Source organism: Taudactylus pleione, unplaced genomic scaffold (genome assembly GCF_031769625.1).
Source record: "Taudactylus pleione unplaced genomic scaffold, aTauple2 ptg000069l, whole genome shotgun sequence".
Lineage (NCBI taxonomy): Eukaryota > Metazoa > Chordata > Amphibia > Anura > Myobatrachidae > Taudactylus > Taudactylus pleione.
This window is the reverse complement of record NW_028284471.1, coordinates 1,491,461-1,517,269: the sequence shown is the minus strand read 5'-3', so window position 1 is coordinate 1,517,269 and position 25,809 is coordinate 1,491,461. Positions and strand designations below refer to the sequence as shown.

At 43.6% G+C, this 25,809-nt stretch overlaps 1 protein-coding gene across 12 annotated transcripts in view; it reads right to left on the bottom strand.

Moving 5' to 3' along the window:
* Nucleotides 1-5,685: 5,685 nt before the first annotated feature.
* LKAAEAR1 (LKAAEAR motif containing 1) overlaps nucleotides 5,686-25,809 on the bottom strand; it is a 95,434-nt gene continuing 75,310 nt past the window's right edge. For all 12 annotated transcript variants that reach the window (XM_088467008.1, XM_088467002.1, XM_088467004.1 and 9 more), the window contains one exon: nucleotides 5,686-5,985. In XM_088467008.1, coding sequence (XP_088323134.1) covers nucleotides 5,896-5,985 — 90 coding nt within the window. In that variant the 3' untranslated portion in view covers nucleotides 5,686-5,895. The remainder of the gene's footprint in view (nucleotides 5,986-25,809) is intronic.

Here is a 25,809-nt window from a genome sequence, read left to right as displayed (position 1 = left end):
GTATGATATACCCTGTATATATTATGCCCTACACTACAATGCACCATTATACACATGATACTGTATAGTACTACAATAAACTATAATCATAATTTTATTATAAGATGCCACAAAACTGCACAGCACCTGACAGAGTATAATAGATTACAGCAGTGATTCCTAAACTGTGTGCCCTGGTACCCTGGGACACCTGCAGACATACCATGGGTTGATGGTGCAGGACTATAAAATTATTTATGGTCAATGTGACAGACAAAACCAGAACTGTTGGCTGCCAATCATAAAATATGTGGACAAACAGAAGCGTAAGCCTGTCCACCACCACACAACTTTCCATAAGGATGACAGGTTCGCACAATTTACTTAATGTAATAATATTTTCTGAATTTCTCAATAAGAAAATTTTGGCTTAGTGGTGTTGTGAAAAAAATGCTGATACTCTAACCACTGGATTACAGACAAAAACATACATAGAAACAGAACAAGGGTAAACAAGATTGACAGAGACGATATACTGTAGGGGCATGTTTATCACATCTCACATGAAATGAGAAAATATTGCTCATAATCGGAATGCCGGCAAAGGATTAGAATCTATGTGATAGCTACTGCTACCGCTGATAGTTACACGCTGCTCCCTCCCAGAGCAGGTAAGTCATTCTAATATGTTGACATGTCATCAGTGTCTACATAATGAAAATTGACATAGTCAATGGCGGCATTCTGACCAAGGGCCTGATTCAGAGATGGACGCAATGCCGATATTTACCCAGATTGAGCGATTGTTTGCCATTGCATATGCGCAGCGAATGAATTGCGAATACACTCCCAAAGAGGATTCACTCGCAAAGTGAGAACAGGTAGTCATCGTTTGGGTGAGGTAACGGGGTGTTTAGAAAATGCAGGCGAGTCGGACCGTTGAAACACTGTTTTCTGGGCGTGCATAAATTAGTCACTGCATTCTTGCTCTGCATGTCTATAGACCTGCAATATCTGTGACAGCTCAGACTTGCCAGTAGGCTGATGGCCACCTGAACTGCATACGATGTGTTAAAGCTAGATATCTTGGATGAAGGCATTTACTTATATAGGTTACAAATAATGATCAGCCAATCTGATTGTATGAGATCTGATTGTATGCTATCGTGATTTATAATATTGCACCATTCCTTGGGCTTATTCTGTTCTGTATTTCAATAGGATAAATTTGGTGACCCTGCAGAAATTCTCACACCGTGCGGTTATGGAATATGATTAATACAAAGTTCTTACTTTAAATATACTGTAAGTATATTTATAATTTTACTTAACTGTATCAGTGGCGTAACTATGGGGGGTCGGACGGGGGGGCGCCGGCCATGGTCCGACCCGTCCTAGTTAGGTAGTGTAGCGCTGACCGCAGTGTGTGCGGAAAGCGCTACACATTTACACAGGAGCGGCGCTAGGCTTCCCTGCGGCCGGTAATGTGCTGCACAGCCGAACCCCAGAGCGCTTACCCAATAGCGCCAGGAGGAGGGTGGGAGGCGGGCTCAGGCTGTGTAGTTTAACACACACATGTTTGTGTTAACCAGCAGCCAATGAGAGTCAGACAGACTCTCATTGGCTGCTGCTGCACACACATCACCGCCGCGCAGCAGCGATGTGTGTGTTAACCAGCAGCCAATGAGAGTCAGACAGACTCTCATTGACTGCTGCAGCGCCCAATGCAAGAGCCGGGCTGGACCTTCCGGCTCCTGCAGTGGGTAATGAGAGAGACATCATGACGTCTCTCCCATAATGCAGAGCGCACCAGCCCGGGAGGACTGCCATGTGGCGGCGGGAGCAGTGGCCGGCGCTGGAGCGTGGGTTCAGGTAAGTGAATTTTTTTTTAACTTGTGTGTCTGCACTACGGGGGGGGGACTACTACTGGGGGCACCATTACTGGGGTGGACCTCTACTTGGGGTGGGGCACTACAACTGGGGGGGCTACTACTGGGGGCACTGCATCGGGAGGGGGAACCTCTACTGGGGACTACTACTGGGGGGGGTAAACTACTACAGGGGACACTATATAAGGGGCTTACTACTAGGGGCACAAGGGAAACTACTACTGGGGACACTATATAAGGGGCTTACTACTAGGGGACCACTACTGGGGGCACTATATAGGGAGGACCACTACAGGGGCACTGTATAAGGTCACTGGATAGGGGGGACCACTACTGGGGGCACTGCATGGGGGGGACTACTGCTGGGGGCACTATATAAGGGGCTTACAAGGGGTACTGCAATAGGGGGACCACTACTGGGGGCACTAAATAGGGGGACCACTACAGGGGGCACTGGATAGGGGGGATCACTGCTGGGAGCCTGCATAAGGGGCACCACTGCTGGGGGCACTGCATGGGGGGGAACTACTGCTGGGGGCACAATGTAAAGGGCACTGCATAGGGTGTATCACTACTGGGGGAACAGCATAGGGGGGACTACTACTGGGGAAACTATAAAGGGCACTGCATAAGGGGGTACCACTACTGGGGGTACTGCATTGGGGGGACTGCTACTGGGGGCACTATATAAGGGGCACTGCATAAGGGGGACCACTACTGGGGGCACTTCATAGGGGGACCACTACATGGGGCACTACATAAGGGAGACCACTACTGGGGGCACTAAATAAGGGGAACTAATGAGGGGCTACATAAGGGGGACCACTACTGGGGGTACTGTATAAGGGGCACTACTATGGGCCTGCATAAGAGGGACCACAACTGGAGGCATTGCATACTGGGGGTACTGTATAAGGAGAACTAATGGGGGGCTGCATAAGGGGGACCACTACTGGGGGTACTGTATAAGGGACACTACTATGGGCCTGCATAAGAGGCACCACAACTGGGGACATTGAATACTGGGGGTACTGTATAAGGGGCACTACTAGGGTTAAGGTGCATATGGAAAGGAATGTTCAGAGTGACGATAAAAGGGTGTCTCAGCTTGACACGCCCCATTTAAGTGACCACGCCCATTTTTCGCCGCACACATAGCGGGGGTGGGGGGGCTCCATTTTTAAATTTGCCCTGGGCTCCAAATACCCTAGTTACGTCACTGAACTGTATATTGATGTTTAGTCTTATTTTAATCAGCATTTAATATGTATTGTTTTATAGATAAATACTGCATCTCTTTTGTAAATATAAATGTAATATTATTTCTGTAATGTTTTAGATCCCTTTATTTGCAGTTAAGCAATGTAATGTGCTGTCCCTGAAACTCTATATTTCCCCTCACCCATGATACTGTAAAACAAAGGAAATCCAGCATGAGATAGTCATCAGCGGGGCCCTCTGGCTTTATGAAGATCCGGCTGCACATACAAAGGAGAAGGAACTGACCTATCCAACGTCGAGTATATACAGATCCCTTCCTGTACCCAATAATCTTATTCCCTAAGGACTACTTGAATGTGACCTCATAAATTGTACTGCAGTGACCGTTGGAAGTCAGTGCATTCAGAATTGAAGCCTTGTGTTGGTGCCAACCGCGCATACGCATTGTAAGGGGCGGTACTCTTTTTATTTCTTTGTGCAAATAAATCTTTTGGACTTTGGAACTCGAAGTAAGCTGAGCGGACTTCACAATTATTTAACTTTAATAGATGCTTCCGGTTTTGTGCATGTGCGGTGGATGTGAAATGCTTTTTTTTAAGTCAGCGTCTCTAAGCACTGGATGGCGAGTAAATCATTAGCATATTTTTGCAATTGCGATCCATGAGAGATTGCAGCTGCGAAGGCATTTGTGTTCTCTGAATTAGGCCCCATGTCAACATTCTCATGTCAACAAGACATATCATTTCACACCCTCTGAGAGGATTAATAGACATTTTTATCTGGACTACCAGCATGACACTGCTTGTATTGGCACAAAATATTCTAGTCTCTAGTTCCACGTATTGGGTTCTCTATTATGTCAACTCACTAATAAGAATTTGTACCACCACACAAAATGAGGATTAAAGAAACAGCTAAATGTATCTAGCAGTCACAGTTTGAGAGGTTTAAGCAGAGTCCTGTTAGGAAAATACTGACCATGAAATGTTACTGTAGTGAAAGCAGGAAATCACAATGGCTCATGGCTATGTTGAAATCTAGTTTGGTTATGGGAGTATTTAAGGATTTCATTTCCAAAAGGACAGGGAAAGTAAAAAACAAACAAAAAAAAACATTTCAAACCCAAACTTCAGGTCCTAATGCTAGTCTCACGTTTGCAATAGTAACCATGCTGTGGGATTTATGGCAAGGAGAACCTTGGGGCATTCATGATTCTGCCAGTGTAACTTCTTTCAGTAAGGCAGGTAAAGGAACATTGGCACATACACATTGACTTCTTTCTCAGGCTGCACAAGAAGGAAATAGCAGCAGATAGTTCTATGCTGGGTCCTAGATCTGCTGTTATCAAGCTTCAGGCAAGTAGACAGCTGCAAGTAAGTTTCATTAATTAAAATATATCAGTCTGGGGTCCTGGGATCATAGCAGCTGGATTGTCTGGGAACATTAAGGAAGCATTGAAAGTCTTGTACTCTAGTCTTTAGCACCATAGTAATGTTTGCTCCTATGATGGCTCCTTCTAGCCAAAGTTATTCCTGATGCATTAGCAATGGTTAGGTCTAGAAATGTCACTAGGTCTAGTTATACTGGATGGGTGGAGTATGCCAGTGCCAATGGACCCGTCTCTACTGTAGTTGGTGGGAGTGATGGCAGATTCTCCTTTTTGCACACATGATGAGGGAACGCAGCTTGGTGGTCAAGGAGAACTTTAGGTGCTTGAGTCAAGATACTACTTAGTGTTAGTGAATATTGATGTAGCCATCAGACAGATATAGGTGGATTGAGGCACTACTCATGTACCCCCCCTTCATAATTGTAAAAGAGCAGAAAATAGTTAAATGTGGCTAGATAGAAGACTACCTATACAAAAATTGCTATCCAATAACCATTTAAGCAGGACCAAGGAGATGACGCCTGAGCTGTGACACTATTTTGCAGATTACTAGGGAGACAGTAGTATTCAAGAACACTGGGGGTCATTCAGACCCGCTCGCGAGCGCAGGATGCTCGCAAGCGGGTCGATGTTGCCCCACTGCGCATGCGCACGACGGAGGGAGCTCCGTCGTGCACATGCGTGAGACCCGGATAGCGATGGGCTCTCCGTCGCTCCGGGTCTCGCACCAAAGGGGGCGTGCTGTCGATGTTGATTGACAGCACGCCCCCTTTGGTGGGCATGCCGGGGGCGTGGCTGCCAGACGGAGGCATTCCCATGGGGACACCTACCGTCTCAAGCCGGCCCCACTGACATCAGTAATGATGTCAGTGAGAGTGATTTTGGCTCTGATAGAGCCAAAATCACTCATGGGCTTGCGGCAGCGAGACCCTACCGCAGGGTCTCGTCGCAAGCCCGATGGTCTTGACCATCGCGACCATCTTTTTGGCCGCTCGCATATGCCGTGGGTGGTCACCCACAGCTATGCGAGCGGCCAGGAGGCCGCTCCATTTTCAGGGAGGTGGGCACTGATTCAGAGTGAGCGCTCTGGTCAGAGCGTTCGGCTCTGAATCAGGCTCACAGTTTTTGTTATAGATGTGTAAGGTACTGAGTAGGATATAAGCTGAGAATAATAAGGCAGAGACTCTCAGAGGAGGATATGCGATTTATAAAGTTGAGGTTGATTTCAGTAGATGGTTTAGGAGCTATGGACATCTGGTGGAATGTATGGTCCTTGTTGTGTAGATGGTTGATGATTTCCTCTATACATTTATGAACCAGATGTATGACTTCAGGGAAGTAAAGCAGGGTGGGTTTTTTTGCTTTCATGGTTCAACAATGAGGCATTGAGCTTCTGCTAGGATGTGGGATGCCAGTTCAGCATCCGGTAGATGGAAGCAAAGAAAGTAGGATCAAGGATCTTTGGGAACAGGGAATATGCAAGGAGAGGAGATCCTGGATCTTGTCCTAGAAAAAGAAAACCATAGGATAAGACCATCAGATATACAGGAACATTCCTGCCTGTCTGCAATCCCTCCAGTAGTCATACTGGATGTATTTTAGTAAGCTTGAAGGGGGTAAAGTACTGTTTATAATATACCATTTACTGTACGCGTATTAATTAAATATGGTGGAGATTGAACTGATGGCAGTATTTTCTATGAATGTCTCCTAATAGTTCCCCTTGGGGATGTGGCAGGACCAGGTTCCTCTACCACTGCCTCTCCCTTTTCTGCCTGCCCTGTTTTCATGATAGAATATAATAAATCTATGTATTAGGATGAAATCATACCTTTTTGTACAGGTGAGGAGATCTAAAGAGATTAAATCTCAGAGGTCCTTGCCTGTCGGAAGCATACTTACAGTATGTGTCTCAACTATAAATACTCAAAAAAAAATTAGATTACGTTCTGGGTATTTAGGTTGTAGAGCATGGAAGGAAAACAGAGAACCCAAGTACAAAGGACTGTGGCCAATCATATACCTAATCTGGGCAAGGGTTGAGAATAAGTGTGCTAAAGACCTGTGGGGAGATATGGGTTATTCCAGAATGGCAGGATAGGAAGCAATGAGGATTGATGAAGCAGGTTGAATTTACATGTATGCCAAATCTTGGTGGAGAAATGTTGAGTGTGGAGAGATTTCACAAGATTTATCCCATATTGGCTGGAAAGGCTCCACTTACTAGAGAAGAGGTTTGAAAGAGAGATTTATGGTTACTGAAGAGATACCTGTAAGAAGGCTTCCAGACAGGATGAAATGGTTTACAGTTTGAATCATAAATTGTCAAGATATACTGTTGAAAGCTTTCTCATCGTCTAGGGATAGTGTAATGGCTATGTTTTTTTCTGGTGTTATATGAATCATGTCACTAATACTCCTTCTGTTATACCTAGCTTGCCTTTCCAGGATAAAACTTACTTGATCATGGTAGATGGGCATTAACATCATTATTTAATAACTAGATGGGGCAATAGTTGGAACAGTTGTAAATATCTTTGCAGTCCCTGTGGATAACTTTAATTCTAGCTTCTAAAGCTTGCCTGGACCATGGGCTTTCCTTTACAAAAGAGCTAAAAAAAAGGGACAAAGACGAAGAACCAAACTGTCTACATTTTTTGAAGCAAGCAGCTGAAAAGCAAGTAGTGCTGGAGCATTGCCTGACTTTTGGGCCTTTATTACCTGGGTAATTTCTTCAGTCATTATGTTGGAGTTGAGCTGTCTATAGGTTGAGGGGATTGTTTAGTGTCAACCAGGAAATTATTCAATTTTCCTGCCTATATTAGGCTGCTTTGCTGAGTGGTTGTAGAAGGTTGTAAAGTTTCAGATGACACTTTTGGAACTCGGGTCCAAGCTCTTGGAGGTCATAGGCCTGATTTAGAGGTGCAAGACCTTTCACTGACATGCCAACACCATTCCTTTTTTTGCGTTCACTTCAGGCCACTTCCCAGCAGGGGCGTTTCTATAATGGGTGCAGGGTGTGGGGGGCACACGGGCTCCTGGGTCCAGGGAGGCCGACACCACACACCCTGCACCTATTTTTTTAATACTTACCTCTCCACCACTGGAGTCCCACATCAGCGCTGTTAGAATTGCGTGGAAAATGACACTCTAGTGCCCAGAGTCTACCGGTGCGGCGCTGCACGCTGGCCACCGGAGAGAAAGGAGGGGGCCCCAGACACAGACTGTGCACAAGCCCCCTCCTCACTTGAAACAACCCTGCCTCCCAGTCACCACCCACCACCACTCTTGGGTTTCTGATACCTTCTCTTGCGTACGCAACAGTGCATTTGTGTGTGTACTCAGGGTAACGCATGTGTTGTAGGGGTTTTCAGAATATTCTGCGCATGCACAGAAGCAAATAATAGCTGAACTATATGAACATCAGCATTACGTGTGGTTTGCCTGCACCTCTGAATTAGGCCCAATATCTCAGAACTCTCCCATAGTTTATTATTATTTATATTAATAGATTCATAAACACATTTTGAGCACACACATTGTTTTGGATTGCAACAAAATAGCTATTAAAAATAAAATACATATACAAGTTTGACTCTATGAATAGATGTCAAGCATCATGCTTTACCTAACTCCTACTGAACAAGACCATTATATTGTAATAAAAACTCCCAAACACAACAAAAAATAGTACCATTTTTATTTTGCTAAAGTATGTTATTTAAACATCACTAAAACCATTTGAAAGTAAAACAGACAAAAAGGAGGCAGTTTGTGGCAGGGGAGGCAGTGGGTGACAGGGAGAGGTAGTGGTTGATAGGGAGAGTAAAGGGTAGAGGTAGAGGCTGATGTGGAGAAGCAATGGGCAGCAGGGGCTACAGTGGGTGATGGGGAGGCAGTGGGTGATAAGGAGAGGTAGTGGGTGACAAGGAGATGTAGTGGGTGTCAGGGAGAGGTAGAGCGCGACTGGGAGAAGCAGTGGGTGATAAGGAGAGGCAGAAGGTGACTGGGGAGGCAGTGGGTGACAGGGGAGATAGAGGGAGAAAGTGGGAGGCAGGGAGAGGCAATGAGTAACGGAGAGGCAGTGGGTGATAGGGAGAGACAGAGGCAGTGGGAGGCAGAGGTTGATGGGGAGGCAGTTGGTGACATGGAGAGGCACAGGATGACAGGGAGAGGCAGTAGGTGTATATGAAAAAGGCAGAGGATGAAAGGGAGAGGCAGTGGGTGACAGTGGCAAGCAGTAGGTGACAGGGAAAAGTAGAGGGTGGCAGGTAGAGGCAGTGGTAGGCAGAGGGTGACAGTGAGAAGCAGTGGGTGACGAGGAAAGGCGGAGTGTGACAGGGAGAGGCATTGGGAGGCAGAGGTTCATACAGAGTAGTGGGTGACAGGGAGAGGCAGAGGTTGATAGTGAGAGGCAGTGGACGACTAGGGAGAGGCAGAGGGTGATGGCGAGAGGCAATGGGTGGCAGTGAGAAGCAGCGGGTGACAGGTAGAGGCAGATGGTGGCAGGGAGAGGCAGTGGGTGACTAGGGAGAGACAGTGAGTGACAAGGGAGAATCAGTGGGTGACATGGAGAGAGGCACTGGGTGACTAGGGAGAGACAGTCGGTTAGTAGTCTTCTTTGTACAAGCTATTACTGTTCAGATGTTAGTTACTGGCAGTCATTTTTATAAGGTATATATATATATATATAATTATACAGTGCCTTGAAAAAGTATTCACCCCCCTTGGCTTTTTTTTGTTACATTACAACCTGTAATTTTTTTTTTTTTTTTTTACTATGAATTTTATGTGATGGATCCACACAAAATAGTCTAATTTGGTGAAGTGAAATGAGAAAAATATATATAAAAGAGATCTTTATAAATAAAATTCTGAAAATTGGCATGTGCATATGTAATGCTTTGCTATGAAGCCCCTCAAAAGTTCTGGTGCAACCAATTGCACCTTCAGAAGTCACATACTTATTGAAATGAAGTCCACCTGTGTGAAAGTGTCACATGACTGTCAGTACAAACACACCTTTTCTGAAAGGCCCCAGAGGCTGCAACACCACTAAGCAAGAGGCATCACACCATGAAGACCAAGGGGCTCTCCAAACAAGTCAGGGACAAAGTTGTTGAGAAGTACAATTCTGGGTTGGGTTATAAAAAAACATATATATCTTTGATGATACCCCCCGGAGCACCATCAAATCCATCATCATCAAATGGAAAGAACATGGTACCACAACAAACCTGCCAAGAGAGAGAAGGCTGCCCACCAAAACTCACAGACCGGGCAAGGAGGGCATAATCAGAGAGGCAGCACAGAGACCAAAGGTAACCCTGAAGGAGCTGCAGAGTTCCACAGCAAAGACTGGTGTATCTGTGCATGTGACCACAATAAGCCGTACACTCAATAGAGCTGGGCTTTATGGGAGAGTGGCCAGAAAAAAGCCATTACTTAGTGATAAAAATAAGAAGACACTATTTGAGTTTGTCAAAAGGCATGTGGGCGACTCCCCAAATCTATGGAGGAAGGTGCTCGGGTCAGATGAGACTAAAATTTAACTTTTCGGCCACCAAGGAAAATGCTATGTCTGGTGCAAACCCAACACATGCCATCACCCCAAGAACACCTTCCCCACAGTGAAACATGGTGGTGGCAGCATCATGCTGTGAGGATGTTTTTCAGCAGCAGGGACTGGGAAACTGATTTGAGTCGAGGGAAAGATGGATGGTGCTAAATACAGGGATATTCTTGACCAAAACTGGTCCTGTTTCAGTCTGCCTGTGATTTGAGACTGGGACGGAGGTTCACCTTCCAGCAGGACAATGACCCGAAGCATACTGCTAAAACAACACTCGAGTGGTTTAAGGGGAAACATTTAAATGTGTTGGAATGGCCTAGTCAAAGCCCAGATCTCAATCCAATTGAGAATCTGTGGTCAGACTTGAAGATTGCCATTCACAAGCGGAAACCATCCAACATGAAGGAGCTGGAGCAGTTGTGCCTTGAGGAATGGGCAAAAATCCCAGGGACAAGATGTGGCAAGCTCATAGAGACTTATCCAAAGCGACTTGCAGCTGTAATTGCCGCAAAAGGTGGCTCGACTGACTTTAGGGGGGAGAATAGTTATGCACACTGAAGTTTTCTGTTATGTTATCCTAAATGTTGTTTGATTTACAATATAAAAAAAACACAACTTCACAGTTGTAGGCATGTTCTGTGAATGAAATGATGCACACCTTCAAACAATCCATTTTAATTCCAGGTCGCGAGGCAACAAAACATGAAAAATGCAAAGGGGTGAATACTTTTGCAAGGCACTGTGTATATATATATATATATATATATATATATACATACTGTATAAGTGTATATACATGCAATACTGTGTAAAGTGAATGAACAAAAGAGATCTAAATCAAATCAATATTACAGTGATCACCCTTTGCCTTCAAAACAGCATCAATTCTTCTAGGTAGACTTGCACAAAGTCAGTGAGTTTGTAGGATTATAGTCAAGTGTATGATTAACCAATCATACCAAACATGTGATAATGATCATCATTTTCATATGACGTTGAAACACAGTCATTAACTGAAACAGAAACAGCTGTGTAAGAGGCTTAAAACTGGGCGAGGAACAGCCAAACTCTGCTACAAAGGTGAGGTTGTGAAAGATAGTCACAGGTCATACACCATGGCAAGACTGAGCACAGTAACAAGACACAAGGTAGTTACACTGCATCAGCAAGGTCTCTCCCAGGCAAAGATTTCAAAGCAGACTGGGGTGTCAAGATGTGTTGTTCAAAATGGGACTGTCCCGCTGAACGCGGGACAGTTGGAAGGTATGCAACAAGTATAACAAGAGATATGAAGGTGGTACTTCCTTGCTGTACAAGTTTATGGATTTTTATCATAATTAAAGATATTTAACAAAATGTTGTAAATCCATACCTCTCCCACCTTTACAATCACTATAGATGGCCTTATAGGATTCATGTATTAAGCACAGTCCTCTTCCTGTTATTTATTAAATAACGATTAATGAAGCCCAACTCTTGTTCTCAGAGGCAGTGCTTACCAATCAGCCTACTTGAAACTTCCAGTTTGCGACATCATAACTGCACAAGAATACACCCCCCACATATCAGAATCAGAACCCACTTGTTCAAACAGTTGGTCAACATTTGGAAGTGTTTTTAAAGATGTCATCTAACGCCACATCAGTAAGATAATGACTGTAATCTTAGTAGTTCCCAGACAGTTTCTCTGTCTACAAACTGATGGTTTAATGAAGCAAGTTATTAACAAAACATGACCAGATCTTAATCTTAACTGTAACCAGGGGTCATATTGCATGTTTTCATTTCCTTTTCAGTTGTTAGTTTGTTTAAAGTTTTATTTCATAAATCAGATAAACAATGGAAACTTTACTAACATTGATCAAACGGAATGAGTATGAACCCATTGTTCAGCCGCCGGTTCATATCCCGACCCCGGAAGCCCGACATATGAAGATCCCGACGGAGGGTGGTAAGAACCCTATCCTTCCCCTCTCCCCCCCCAACCCTCCCTTGATGGTGCCAAACCCTAACCTCCCCCCGGGAGTGCCTAACCCTAACCCCCCTTCCCGCACCCTAATTCTAAATGACCACGGGGAGGGATGCCTAACCCTAACCTCTCCCCAGTGGTACCTAACCCCCACTCCCCGCACCCTAACCCTCCAAGGGGGTGCCTAACCCTAATTTCCCCCCGGGCTGCCTAAACCTAACACCCCTTCCCTGGGGAAATGGACAATACTTACCGGTCTGGACGATCAGGATTGCGGCGGTTCAGGATGCCAACGCCGGTATCCTGTTCTCCTTTGGGATATCGGCATTGACATTATTCCGGGTGGCAGGATTGCGACGGTGGTATATCGACGGGTAATTAAAGCAAAATGTCTGAATGATCACTTTTGTTTTTTTGGCAGATTTGCACCCTTGAGTCACGTTATTCAAAAACCCTCTCATGATCAAAAAATGATTAATGTTTGTGGTCCTTTAGGGAAAAAATGGCTTTACCACAAACCGAGTTTCATTCTAACAGTGAAACATATAGAGTTGATAACAAAATGTTACTTGCTCACTTTTGCTAAAAAAGCACTATGGACCTCATTCAGAGTCGGTCGAAGCGGCCGCACGGTCGTACGGAAAAAGGGGCCGGATATGCAAATGATTCCCTCGCAAGTTGCGTCCCTAAGTTCGGATCGGTAGTTGGCCGACCAAGGGGAGGATGCGGTCGGAAGACAAAAAAATACGCCCCCTTCTCGTACACATTGCACGTCATCTCCGGACATATAAGGATTAATCGAGAGTCGAGACCATCGGGAACCATCGGAACTGGTCGTAGAGCTTAAGGTTGACCATACCCTCTCTTAAGCTCTACGATCATGTCAGTGTAAAAACCTCCCAGGTCACATGTGCCATGACGCTACTTTGTTAATTATGCACTCCCATAAACCATATGCACTCCCATAAAACGCCGTTCGCATAATGAGGCACTCCTGCGTTCGGATCTCCACTCCTCCGCTTTCAAGCACCTTACCCTGTTACCACCCACAAACGCCTCCATCTGTCACTCAAACTACCGACCTGGCTGTGTTCAAGGAGAGAGAAATTTCTGATCGTAGCAGCTAGTTTGCGCATGCGCATTGCAAACTTTACGCATGCGCAGTATAGCGAACATCGGTGGCGTACGACCGTGCGGCCGCTTCGACCGACTCTGAATGAGGTCCTATATCCCCTGCACAGTTATTTAAAATGATTATACAACATTTTATAATATTGTCCCATTAAGAAGCATGGGACCTACTTATGTAAAAGTGTACTTCCTTTATCATTGCTTATTGTAGCACTAAATAAATGCAGCTGAGCAATACTCAGCTGTCTCTGCAATACTGGCCTGGAGTGGTAAGGGTTATCGTATGCCTTTGTCAAGCTAATCTGTCAGTATGAACATGCATTAGCTGGCTTACTGCATTTTGTCTTAATGTAAATAAAATAGTTAAAAGACTTGTGTTTTTTTTCTAAATCTGTAAACAGTAGTGGGTCTCAACCCCTGTCCTCAAATACTCCCAACAGGTCGATTTCTGGTCAGATGGTCGACATTCAGAAAGTTGACACCTGAATGTAGTCAGGTTCTGACTATCAACATGAGCATTAGATCGACAACCAATATTTCGACATGAAAACAGGTTGAACTGGTTAAATTTTCAACATGTCCATACCAGAATGTCAACATGTTTTTTTTTGCTTATATTTTAGAGATAGTGTTAGGTTGTTAAATGTTGACATTTTGAACATGTCGACATTATAACCATGTCGACCTTTCAGAATGTTGATCGATCTCAAGTCCATGTCGACATTCTGACTGCCAACATTCAGAACCTGCCGACATTCTGAATGTTGACCTTCTGCTTCTCGACTTTTCATACCACACCCAACAGGTCATGTTTTCAGGATTTCTGACTGTGGAAAAAAGTGGCATAATTACTGACCCAGCAAAATAGATCAACTTACCTGTGCATAAGTAAAGAAATACAGAAAACATGGCCTGTTGGGGGTACTTGAGGGCTGCGATTTAGAACCACTGTAGTAAGGCATTATTTCTGTTTTTTCTTTTCCTATCATTGCCATTCTTAGATGACTTTACCAGTTGTAGAAGTAGAGCTGTATGCTTGTTAAGTACGCCTCCCCATTAAAGACATGGGGAAAGTATTTCCAGCAAGTACTTGAAGCTATATGAAAAAAAGTCCTATCGCCACTTTTTGCCCTATAACAGGTTTTCACTAATGTACAGTCTCCATGCGGGCTCTCTCACGGGCGGTACAGGTGAGTAGACTCTGGAACTGTGCCAGTGTCTACTGAGCATGAGCAGGTCTCCATCAACATGGCGCTCACATCATGTTCCCCAGATTATTTTAATGTGAATGCACAAATCTCTGGGAGAATGACCACTGCTCATTTTCCCGGTGATTTGTGCAGCACAGCCAATGATGCAGGACTCTGGTAAGGTGAGTATAAGACATCAGTACAGCGTGTGCGATGTGAGCCCACCTGGCTGGACCCAGGCACCCATGTGCCCGTACAACCTACACCTTTTATAGATACGCCACTGTGTACCCCCTCTATCAACCCTAATCCCGGGAGATAAAGTAAATAAGTATGACCAGCATACTGTGGCAACATCCATTTCAGTGTTACTGGGCTGCCAGGGTAATGTCAATAATATACTGGGTATAACAACATATATTACTGAACTAAATAATATACCTTATACATTTAAATTGTTTACAGTAAAATTGGTGTTCAATCTTAAAGAGGAACTTTACCTTTAGACATAACAATGACTGCTGTCTAGCAAACAGTCCTGAACTTACTATGTTCTCATAATCAAGGGTATAAACATAAATAAACTAGAAACAAAGATAAATTGTATTGAAGGTGGAATTATTGTTTTAATTCTATTTTTTCAAGCTCTATTTTTCATACCAGTACTGCTGTGGGATACTTGACATTTGCCCAAAACACATAAGTTGTTTGTAACATAGTAAATATTTATGAATATTAATGGTAGAGTATGGAATGAACCAGCACACAGTGCTGAATAACAGCTTCTGATTGGATGAGAATTTGGTAACCAATCAAGGACTTGCTGTTAATTCAATACAGTGGGCTCTATTTACTACAATCCGCATATTGAATGCGGATTGTAGTGTGATATTACCGAGTGAATTCGCATTGCGAATTCCGGCAATATCACAGGGATTTACTATAAATCCCTTGCAGGGACAGAGCTTGCGATAAAGCTCTGTCCCTGCGGATCCCATCCGCACTCTAGTCGCGGTATTTTTGGAAAAAATACCGCGACTAAGAGCCCGCGCATGCGCCGACCGACCACCGCTACTACCCCCCCACCGACGCTAAGCCCCGCCCCCCGGCACTAAGCCCCGCCCCCCGCGATCGCGGACCCCGCGACCCCCCCTCCCCCCCCGCGACCCCCCCCCCCCTTCATTACACTTACCTGCACCTCCTGGCCTCCGGTGATCTTCTCCGGGCTTCCCGATCAGGTGATCTCCCATACTGCACTGGGACCCGATCACCTGATGACCGGGCCCCAGTGCACTGTGGGAGACCAGCTGACCGGAGAGGAGCCATCACCGGAGGCCCGATCACCGGTCCCTGGATTCAGGTAAGGAAAAAAAAAAATGTTTATTTTTTTTTATTTTTTTTTACAGTAATCAGCTTGCGGTCTACTTAGACCACACAGCTGATTACTGGTACCGGCTCCCACCTCTGCTCTCCCCGTTAGAGCAGAGTGGGAGCCCGGTAACCGGGGGAGACCCTGGATAACGCCACCTCCAGGTGGCGTTATTATCACAGGGCTTCCCCCGGTATTTTTTTACAATTTATTTTTAGTAACTTGCACACAGATCACATTTCCCATTACAATTATGGGAAATGCGATCTGCTTTACTAAAAATAAGTGATACTGGGGGTTGGAGTAGAATTTTACTAATTCTACTCCAATTGCCCTGTAATAACTACAGGTGAAACTAAAATAATGTGAAAAGGGTGTGAAAACACCCTTTTTCACTTTATTTTAGTAAAAATAATGTTAATAAATAGAGCCCCTTGTGTTGTACCTCTTCCTCTTCTATAACAGAGAGTTTTATCGCATCTGACCAGTAGGTGTCCCAGCTGAATGTAATGCCAGTTCTCAGATAGGGATGGACTCCTGCAAAAGTACTACTGTAGTATGGAGAAGAGGAACTAAAAGGGCAACTTCACAAAACTAAATCTCCCAATTGAATATTAAAATAATTCAACTCCATTAAAATCAATGGGTCATTGATGAGAATAGGCAATTGACACAAAATGGAGCACCAGAATATTGTTAATTTGCTTTTTTTCCATCACATCAACAGATATTGAATTAGTCTCTACTGTGTGATCCTCGCAGGGAGCCCTTGAATTTACTTCACTGCCAGCCAATCATTTTGTAGCTACTGTAGGAAAAACTGGTCATAACGGCAACTCGCCACGCCTGCCTGATGTACCTGTGTTTACTCAAGCCTCAGAGTTAGAAAGAGGAATATTTACCTGTCACCTACACACAGTGATACATTTTTAGGTTACTGGTTCCCAGCAAATTGATAGACTGTGTTCATGGATATTTATGTTGTCCACAAAATGGCTCCCTCTATTGTTTGTAGGTTATGAGTTTATTTTAGCACAGTCACCTGATGTGCATGTAGAGTGTATGAAATCTGCATGAGTTCACAGCAGGCAGTGAAAGGGTTAGCCAGGAACTGTTCTGGAACCCACAAACTGTATAATGGACTGCAAGGGTTAAGTGATTGCAAAGCAGGGGGCAGGGTTGCCATTTCTCTTCCACTTCCTCCTTTTGGCTTCATGTTTATCTGTACAGTTTCATAGATAAGATCCCTCTGTCAGAAAAAAAGGTGATCTACCTTTGAGCCCCATCAGCTCTTTTGGTTCCTGCGGTCATTGCAAAATTCTTAAATGTTTCCTTTTTACTCCTCAAACAGCAGTAATGCGGCACATTCTGTTGCCTGTAACCATTCTAAATTCTTCTCCGTGTAACCTAACGAGTAAAGCATTTCTTAGTAGTTCAACTAGCATCTAAAAACAGTGTGGGCACCATTTTGGTAAATAAACCATGTATTGCCTTAATGATGTCACTGGTTCCCAGGATATTGATAGGCAGCATTTTAATGAATATTCGTTCTAAACACAAAATAGTTGCTTTCACTGACCGTCGCTGAGGGAAGCAATTTCACATCATATTTTCAGGCTGTGATATTATGGAATTCAAAATTCAATTCACAGCTTCCTAAATTCTGACTTAAGCATTATTTTTAACATGAAAGGCCTCAGACTCCCCTTAACTGAGTATGTTTGCAATGTGATAGGTAGAGTATTTCTAATTCCATCATTATAATTGGTCAGAAATATAATATTGATTTCCCTACTGTCAGGGGCATTTTAAGAGAGGAGGGGGCCTGTGTGCAGTCTCCGTTTGGGCCCTTCCTCTCTGTCAGCGCACTGAGCCCTGCAGATTCTGGCTTCATGCCAGAATCTACTACGCATGCGCGGGTCTTCTGGAAAATGGAGCCTGCGCCTACTTTCCCGGGGACATCTTTTATGCGCATGCACAGATCACTGGGAAAGTGGCAGCCACCATTTTCCCAGTCCGGTGCTGCGAAGCAGCACTTTGGAATTTGCGGAGAGGTAAGTATAATTTTAATTATGTGTGCAGGGTGTGCGCCTCCCTGGACCCAGGGGCCTGTGTGCACTGCATACCTTGCACCCATTATAAAGACTGCATAGAGGGAGGGGGCCTAGATTGCACACCCTAAGCACAATGTGAGGTGCTACCTGCTGAGACTAGTAGTGCTACAAGCAGAAAGAGAGAAAAAATACAAGTGCACATTCTAACCATGCTAAACCTAATAATAATATTGCTATATTGCATCAAAGAGGTTCTTAGCATAATAATGGCCATAACTATGGGCCTGCCCACCGCATCCAGGTGACCTCCATCTGGCAGGTCCCTAACACTCCTATGGAACAAATAAAGGGCATGGGACCCCCCAGGCCAACCCAGCAGAACTGCCCCATGGCATCACACTAGTGCGAGATTGCAAGTGATGGTTAAAGAATTATAAAGAAACTCCTATGTGTTAAGTCTTACATAAGAGGTTAGAATTAAAAGTGTATGAAGTGCTACATATATATATAAAAAAAAAAACTAAATGAAAACTGAAATTCATGGCATCATAATGTACACTTTTTCAATTATTTAGTCTTGTTTTTTAATATATGTAGCACTTCATACTCTTTTAATTCTAACCTCTTACTTATGTAAGACTTAACACATAGGAGTTTTTCTATAATTCCTTCCTGTGCCCTGTATTGGTTCCATAGGAGTGTTAGGGACCTGTCTAATAGAGGTCACCTGGATGCGATGGGCAGGCCCATAATTATGGCCGTTATTTTGCTAAGAACCTCTTTGATGCAATATAGCTAATTTATTATTAGGTTTAGCATGGTTAGAATTTGCACTTGCATTTTTTCTTTTTTTCTGCTTGTAAACCATTATAAAGATGTATATGCCTACTCCTTAGATTTCAAAGATCCTTAGCTGAATGCATAGAGTGTCTAAGGAGAATACTGCAATCCTGTTTGTACAGTATATTACTGTTTATAGATATAAAAAATAGGTAAATGATAAATGTAAGTTAATAAAATATAAAAAGTAACTTGGTAACATTTACAAATATAGATACAGGGGCGTAACTTTGTGGACCCTATAGCAAAATTTTGAAGGGGTTCCCCAACTCAGGTATCAAACAGAGTATAACAGTGGCAGATCCAGGGGGATGTGGGGGGTGATTGCCCCCCATAACACAGCCACTGAGTTACTGTGAGAGGTGAAGAAGTCCTGAAGGGATGAAACGCGTTGAGGCCAGCTGACCCAGGCTCTCTGTTTCATTGGATTTTTACCTAAAGAGGACTGGGTACCTTTTTACAAGATAAGCATTTTTTATTCTTTTATACCTTGGTTTATGTCTCCCCATACTCTGTAACCTGTTTGGAATGTACTGACGAGAGATTGTATATGTATTCAGCTCTCATACACTGAACATTCAAGCACCAAAGAGGGATTCGTAGAGGGTATTAGGCGGTTTCTGGAGGAGAACATACTACGGGCTATTAATTTAGCACTATCTGGTACGCAGCCTCTACTAATAATTATATTATTTGCAAAAATATACACTATATATACTCTTTCTTCCATGAGCACATATAAGCTCTCCTTAAGGTGATCCAGCTGATGACATCCCATCTAAACTTATCCAGTGTGGACCACTCATCCCTGGAATCCAGATAAGCTTAAAAGTGTTTATCTTTGGTACGCACACCTATTCTTATGAGCACCCATTACTATTCTTCTAAATACTACACTAATCTTAAACCTCTTTTCCATATATATATATATATATATATATATATATACAAATGTAAACTTATTTGCCCCGGTGATAGGGTCTCCTGGCTGTGGCATTACACCCTGGTCGGTTTGGGTCCGGTGCTGGTTTTAATTATAGGAGGACCCTTACGCAATTTTTTTCCCCCTATATTTAAAACAAGGACTGGCCCTGCAGTCTGGTGCTGGTTCCTAAATTATGATGGAACCCTACTCGTTTTGTTCCCCGTAATTTTAGGAACCAGGACTGGCTGACCAATCCGGGGCTGGTTATGCTTTTGGGGGCGGACCCTACGTCATTTAAAAAATAAATAAATAACCTATTTGTAATATTTACAGGCAGAAACATACACAAATCACACTGATCTATGTATGTTTCTGGCAAACTCGCAGCTCCGGAGGTGAGTGTTTAAAACTTGGCAGAGAGTTTGCTGTCATTTCACTCTAGACTGTCATCTTGATTCTTGGTAAATTTGCAACCTGTATATTGAAGGTGAAAAGTTCTTCCGAGTTTGCCCGATGGTGATAAGATTAGAGTTTGCGATCTCACCCGAGTTTTACGAGTGAGATGAGAGAACTCTCTCCCAAACTCACCAGAGTTTGCCTTTAGTAAATTTGCGAGATGAAAAACATGCCTAAATTCACCCGAGATTGTCATCTCGATCAGACTCGATTCTTAGTAAATTTACCCCTTAGAGTGCCTTGAGGGTGAAGCTTGGCAAACACTGCACTAGAGGGTCAGTCCAAGGAGGACATGGCTAATACAGTAATGTGGTAAATAATGTGCTTTTCCTCCCCTCACTTACAGTATATCATCATCTCCTCCCCATTGCAACTTTTAGGTCCAGTCAGAGCTGTTCTTGTGGGTATTATGACTTAATGAGCAGCAATGGTTATATATCTTGTAACCCATGTAATGCAATATTTTGCACTTTTTTTCTTGATTCACTTGATCTGTGTCTGTACTGTTTATGTACTATGTAAGGGGCTGCAGATCTCTTGTGGCACCATATAAGTAATAAAGGTTTATAATAATAAGATTCATAATAATAATCAAAAGGGAAAATTATACCTTGCAATAAAGGTCATCCTATGATATCTTAATTGCCAGTAATAATAGGGCTTTTTGTTCCTTGATAAATCTGCCTCTAAGTGCAGTGATAAAACGATCATTTATCGCTTGTTGCCCGTTTTTGCGTGATATTGTCGCCTATTCCGGCAATGCGCGCTTCCATTTTTCGCCAAATCCTATTGTAAAACAGGCGAAAACGCAATAATTTCCATATAGAAACAGGCAAAATTTTTTCCACATTTAGGGAAATCAGTCTGTACCCCAAAAAATGGCTAACTGACATAGGAAATCAATATAGAAGTTTATTAATGGCCATAATAAAAGTATTTTACATTTTTAAATTTGCTCAGTTGGTGTCCAAAGGGTTCTGAAACAAATTTCCAAATTTTTAGCCAAAAATAGAGATTTTGCATTTTCTTTCACCTGCTCTGAGATGGTGAAAACGTATCGCCGGTTTCTGTCTATGCAATTATTGCACATGCGATAACTGAATTGCGCAATCGCAAAATGATCGTGATAATTTATTGCCAAAACGGGGCTTATCGCATCTAATTGAATCTGGCCCTTAATGTAAGCAAATCCTTGACCAGCATTGTCTCAAAACCCCATTATCGCGTTATGTGTAAAAAAATTAATTACTATTTAGTTGCTCAACAAATACTATTAAAATCAGACCCATATGCTTATGTGCCATTCTCAGGTTCATTTATGTTGCTTTGGACATAGCTGTGTCTCTGCTCGTTCACATTGCTTCAGATTGGATGCAACCAAGGATTAAGAGAAAGGACGGGAGATGGTGAAAAAGAAGGAGGAGGCAGGATAAGACAATGAGAACCGAGGAAAGCTGGGTGGTGAAGAAGAATCCCTGAGTCTCTTTCATAAATGTATTTTATAGGCTGCAATGGTTAATACAAGCTGGGTTAGCTATTAGAGTTAAGCTCCAAGAAGCTACGCTCAGACTGCAGTCTCCGTGAGAATAATGGGGACTATGGTCTGCAGCAGTAGTTTGCCTAGCACAGGATATACAGTCAGGTCCATAAATATTGGGACATTGACAGAATTTTCATATTTTGGCCTCTATTCACCACCACAATGGCTTTGAAATGAAACAAACAAGATGTGATTTAACTGCAGACTTTCAGATTTAATTTGAGGGTAATTACATCCAAATCAGGTGAACGGTGTAGGAATTACAACAGTTTCTATATGTGCCTCCCACTTTTTAAAGGGGCCATAAGTAATGGGACAAACTAAACAATCCTTAATCTAACTTTCAATTTTTAATACTTTGTTACAAATCCTTTGCAGGCAATTACAGCCTGAAGTCTGGAACGCATAGAAATCACCAGACGCTGGGTTTCATCCCTGGTGATGCTCTGCCAGGCCTCTATTGCAAATGTCTTCAGTTCCTGCTTGTTCTTGGGGTATTTTCCCTTCAGTTTTGTCTTCATCAAGTGAAATGCATGCTCAATCGGATTCAGGTAAGGGGATTGACTTGGCCATTGCATAACATTCCACTTTTTAGCCTTAAAAAACTCTTTGGTTGCTTTTGCAATATACTTTGGGTCATTGTCCATCTGCACTGTGAAGCGCCGTCCAATGAGTTCTGAAGCATTTGACTGAATATGAGCATATAATATTGCCCGAAACACTTCAGAATTCATTCTGCTGCTTTTGTCAGCAGTCACATCATCAATAAATACAAGGGAACCAGTTCCATTGGCAGCCATACATGCCCACGCCATGACACTACCACCATCATGCTTCACTGATGAGGTGGTACGTTTTGGATCATGAGCAGTTCCTTTCCTTCTCTGTACTCTTCTCTTCCCATCACTCTGGTACAAGTTGATCTTTGTCTCATCTGTCCATAGGATGTTGTTCCAGAACTGTAATGGCTTTTTTAGATTTTGTTTGGCAAACTTTAATCTGGTCTTCCTGTTTTTGTGGCTCACCAATGGTTTGCATCTTGTGGTGAACCCTCTATATTCACTCTTGTGAAGTCTTCTCTTGATTGTTGACTTTGACACATATACATCTACCTCCTGGAGAGCGTTCTTGATTTGGCCAACTGTTGTGAAGGGGTTTTTCTTCTCCAGGGAAATAATTCTTCTGTCATCCACCACAGTTGTTTTCCGTGGGCTTCCGGGTCTTTTGGTGTTGCTGAGCTCTCCGGTGAGTTCTTTATTTTTAAGAATGTTCCAAACAGTTGATTTGGCCACACCTAATGTTTTTGCTATCTCTCTGATGGGTTTGTTTTGATTTTTCAGCCTAATGATGGCTTGCTTCACTGATAGTGACAGCTCTTTGGATCTCATATTGAGAGTCGACATCAACTGATTCCAAATGAAAATGTCACACCTAGGATCAACTCCAGACCTTTTACCTTCTTAATTGATAATGAAATAATGAGGGAATAGCCCACACCTGTCCATGAAATAGCTTTTGAGTTGATAGTCCCATTACTTTTGGCCCCTTAAAAAGTGAGAGGCACATATAGAAACCGTTGTAATTCCTACACCGTTCACCCGATGTAATTACCCTCAAATCAAATCTGAAAGTCTGCAGTTAAAGCACATCTTATTTGTTTCATTTCAAAACCATTGTGGTGGTGAATAGAGGCCAAAATATGAAAATTCTGTCAATGTCCCAATATTTATGGACCTGACTGTATATCTGATAAGCATTGCTTTAATTGTACAGTTTCCAAATGGTTTTAGGCTTAATAAATCGACCATTTTACGAATTCCAGTTACTTATAAACTTCTGTTTATAGGTATCAATCATGGGAGCTACACTCAACTTTTCAATGCATATTAATCATTGCATCCTCGCCTGTCTGTTCATGTTATTAACAGCGGGCGCCCGGCTCCTTCCCTGCAGCGCTGCGTTAGCCGGAGGCTGGAGTTCTCTTCTGAACTCCAGCTTCCAGCTCTCCCCATGCGCACTATGGGAGAGACGTCATGACATCTCTCCCATAGTTCCGAGGAGCAGCCGGGCGGACAGGATGGCGGCAGATGCAGGAACGGGGATTAAGGTGTTTTTTTTTCTTTGTACAAGCGGTACTACAGGGGCATTATATGGGGGCACTACTAAAGGGGCACTATATGGGGAGACTACTAAAGGGGCATTATATGGGGGCACTGCTACAGGGGCATTATATGGGGGCTCTACTACAGGGGCACTACTACAGGGGCATAACTATGGGGCCACTACTACAGGGGCACTACTACAGGGGCATAACTATGGGGGCACTACTATATGATTTCCTTTCTTTCAAATCAAGGGGGTAACATCGGCGTATCTAAATCTATTTTGGGGTAAAAGGTAAAAAAAGTTCCCTGACCCCTGGTTTAAGGAGTCTTTATCATTATAAAAGTTAACAATTGGTTGCTTTTTTTTTTTTTTTAAATGTCTTTAAAATTACTGAAAGAGAACCTGCTTCAGTCTGCTAGAAACTAATGCTTTGGAAATAGTTTACATTTCAGCAGGACAATGATTACAAACACAAGGCCAAAGCAACATTGGAGAGGTTGAACAACAAAAAGGTGAATGTTCTACAATGGCCAAGCCAAAAACCTGGGGCGGGATGCACCAAACGGAAAATGCGGTAAAACCCGTTTACCACATTTTCCGTATGCAGCAATCTCCTGGCCGCCGGGCTGCGATGTGGAGGGTAACGCCAGCTTTTGCTGGCGTTACCCTATAGAAGCCTATGGGCTTCTGCCGCATCGCGCTGCTATGAGGGATCCGATTGGATCCCTCCCAGCATGCCCCGTGGCCGCCGCGTCAGTCTGCGCATGCGCAGATGGACTCCCGGGTCATAAACCCGGAAGTCCACACGGTGGCAGGGGTCGCAAAGGACAGCTTTTATCGGAAGAGCTGTCCTTTGCTGCACAGATCGCATATGTTAGTGCATATGTGATCTGTACAATGGCGGTGACTGGCGGTAATTATTAGTGCATCCCGCCCCTGGGGCTTTACATGTAGCGGCCGCTCATTGGCTGGTTCCACGTGGGGCCCAGCCAATGAGCAACCGAACATGTAAAGCGGCCGCTGATTGGCCAGCGGGCCGTGTTAAAAAACAGATGATTCCGATCATCTGTCAGTTCGCGCAACAGCATATACTTACTCTTGTTCGGATTGGTTCGGGTAAGTCGTTTTTGGTTTTGCAAAGACCCTGGATGCTACGGAGAGCAGCGCCAGGATGGCGATGAGTATACAATCTTTTTTGCAGGTCATGCCCCATGGATTCTATATTGGAGAAGAGGACGGAAACATCTAGAAGAAGGTAAGTATGTGTGATAGTTGGATGTGTGTAATAAATATTTACTATTCACGATGTGTGTTATGTCTTTTTTTAACTATTTATTTTACAGTGGGGGTATGGGTGCCGGCCGCCTGCTGGCACTTGTAGTTCATGCTGGCACCTGTAGTCCCACTGTAAAATACAATAGTTTACATCTATTCTTCACTTTAATACCCCCGTACCCACAGCCCAGGATGCAGGGAAGAGCCTTGAGCTTCAGACCAAGCCTGGGGTTCGGGAGAGGGGGGACCCCTTTTTTGAGGGGTCCCCACTTCCCCTGAGATCCTCGGCTTGGCCTGAGCGGCTTGGACTGATAATGCTTTGCCACGGAGCCCTGGTAATAGGGTCTCTGGGCTGTGGCATTACAGCCCGGCCGTTTTGGGTCTGGTGCTGGTTTTAATTATACGAGGACCCCTACGCAATTTTTCCCCCCCTATAATTAAAGCCAAGACTGGCCCTGCAGCCTGGTGCTGGTTTCTAAATTACGGTGGAACCTTACTCATTTTGTTCCACGTAATTTTAGAAACCAAGACTGGCTGGCAAGTCCGGGGTTGGATAAGCTTTTGGGGGGAGACCCTATGTATTTTTTTGGTTTAAACTAAATGTTTGTTTTTTAAAATCATGTTGTGACTACAGGCACGGCGCCGTAACTTCTTAAAAAAAAACTATTATAACGGAATTCCCCTGGTATTATTCCACATTCTTGTTGCATGTGGTCTTCATTTCAGTGAGCTCAACCAATACAGTAAATTCACACACACACAACAGAGATATAGGAAGAGTGAATCAGATCAGAGAGGTACTAAATCTGTCTAGCATCAACTAAGACTCCACAAACTCCTACCCTAATAATCCTATAGTACTTTAGAAAAACACAACTAACATTCTCAATCTTAAATGGTAAA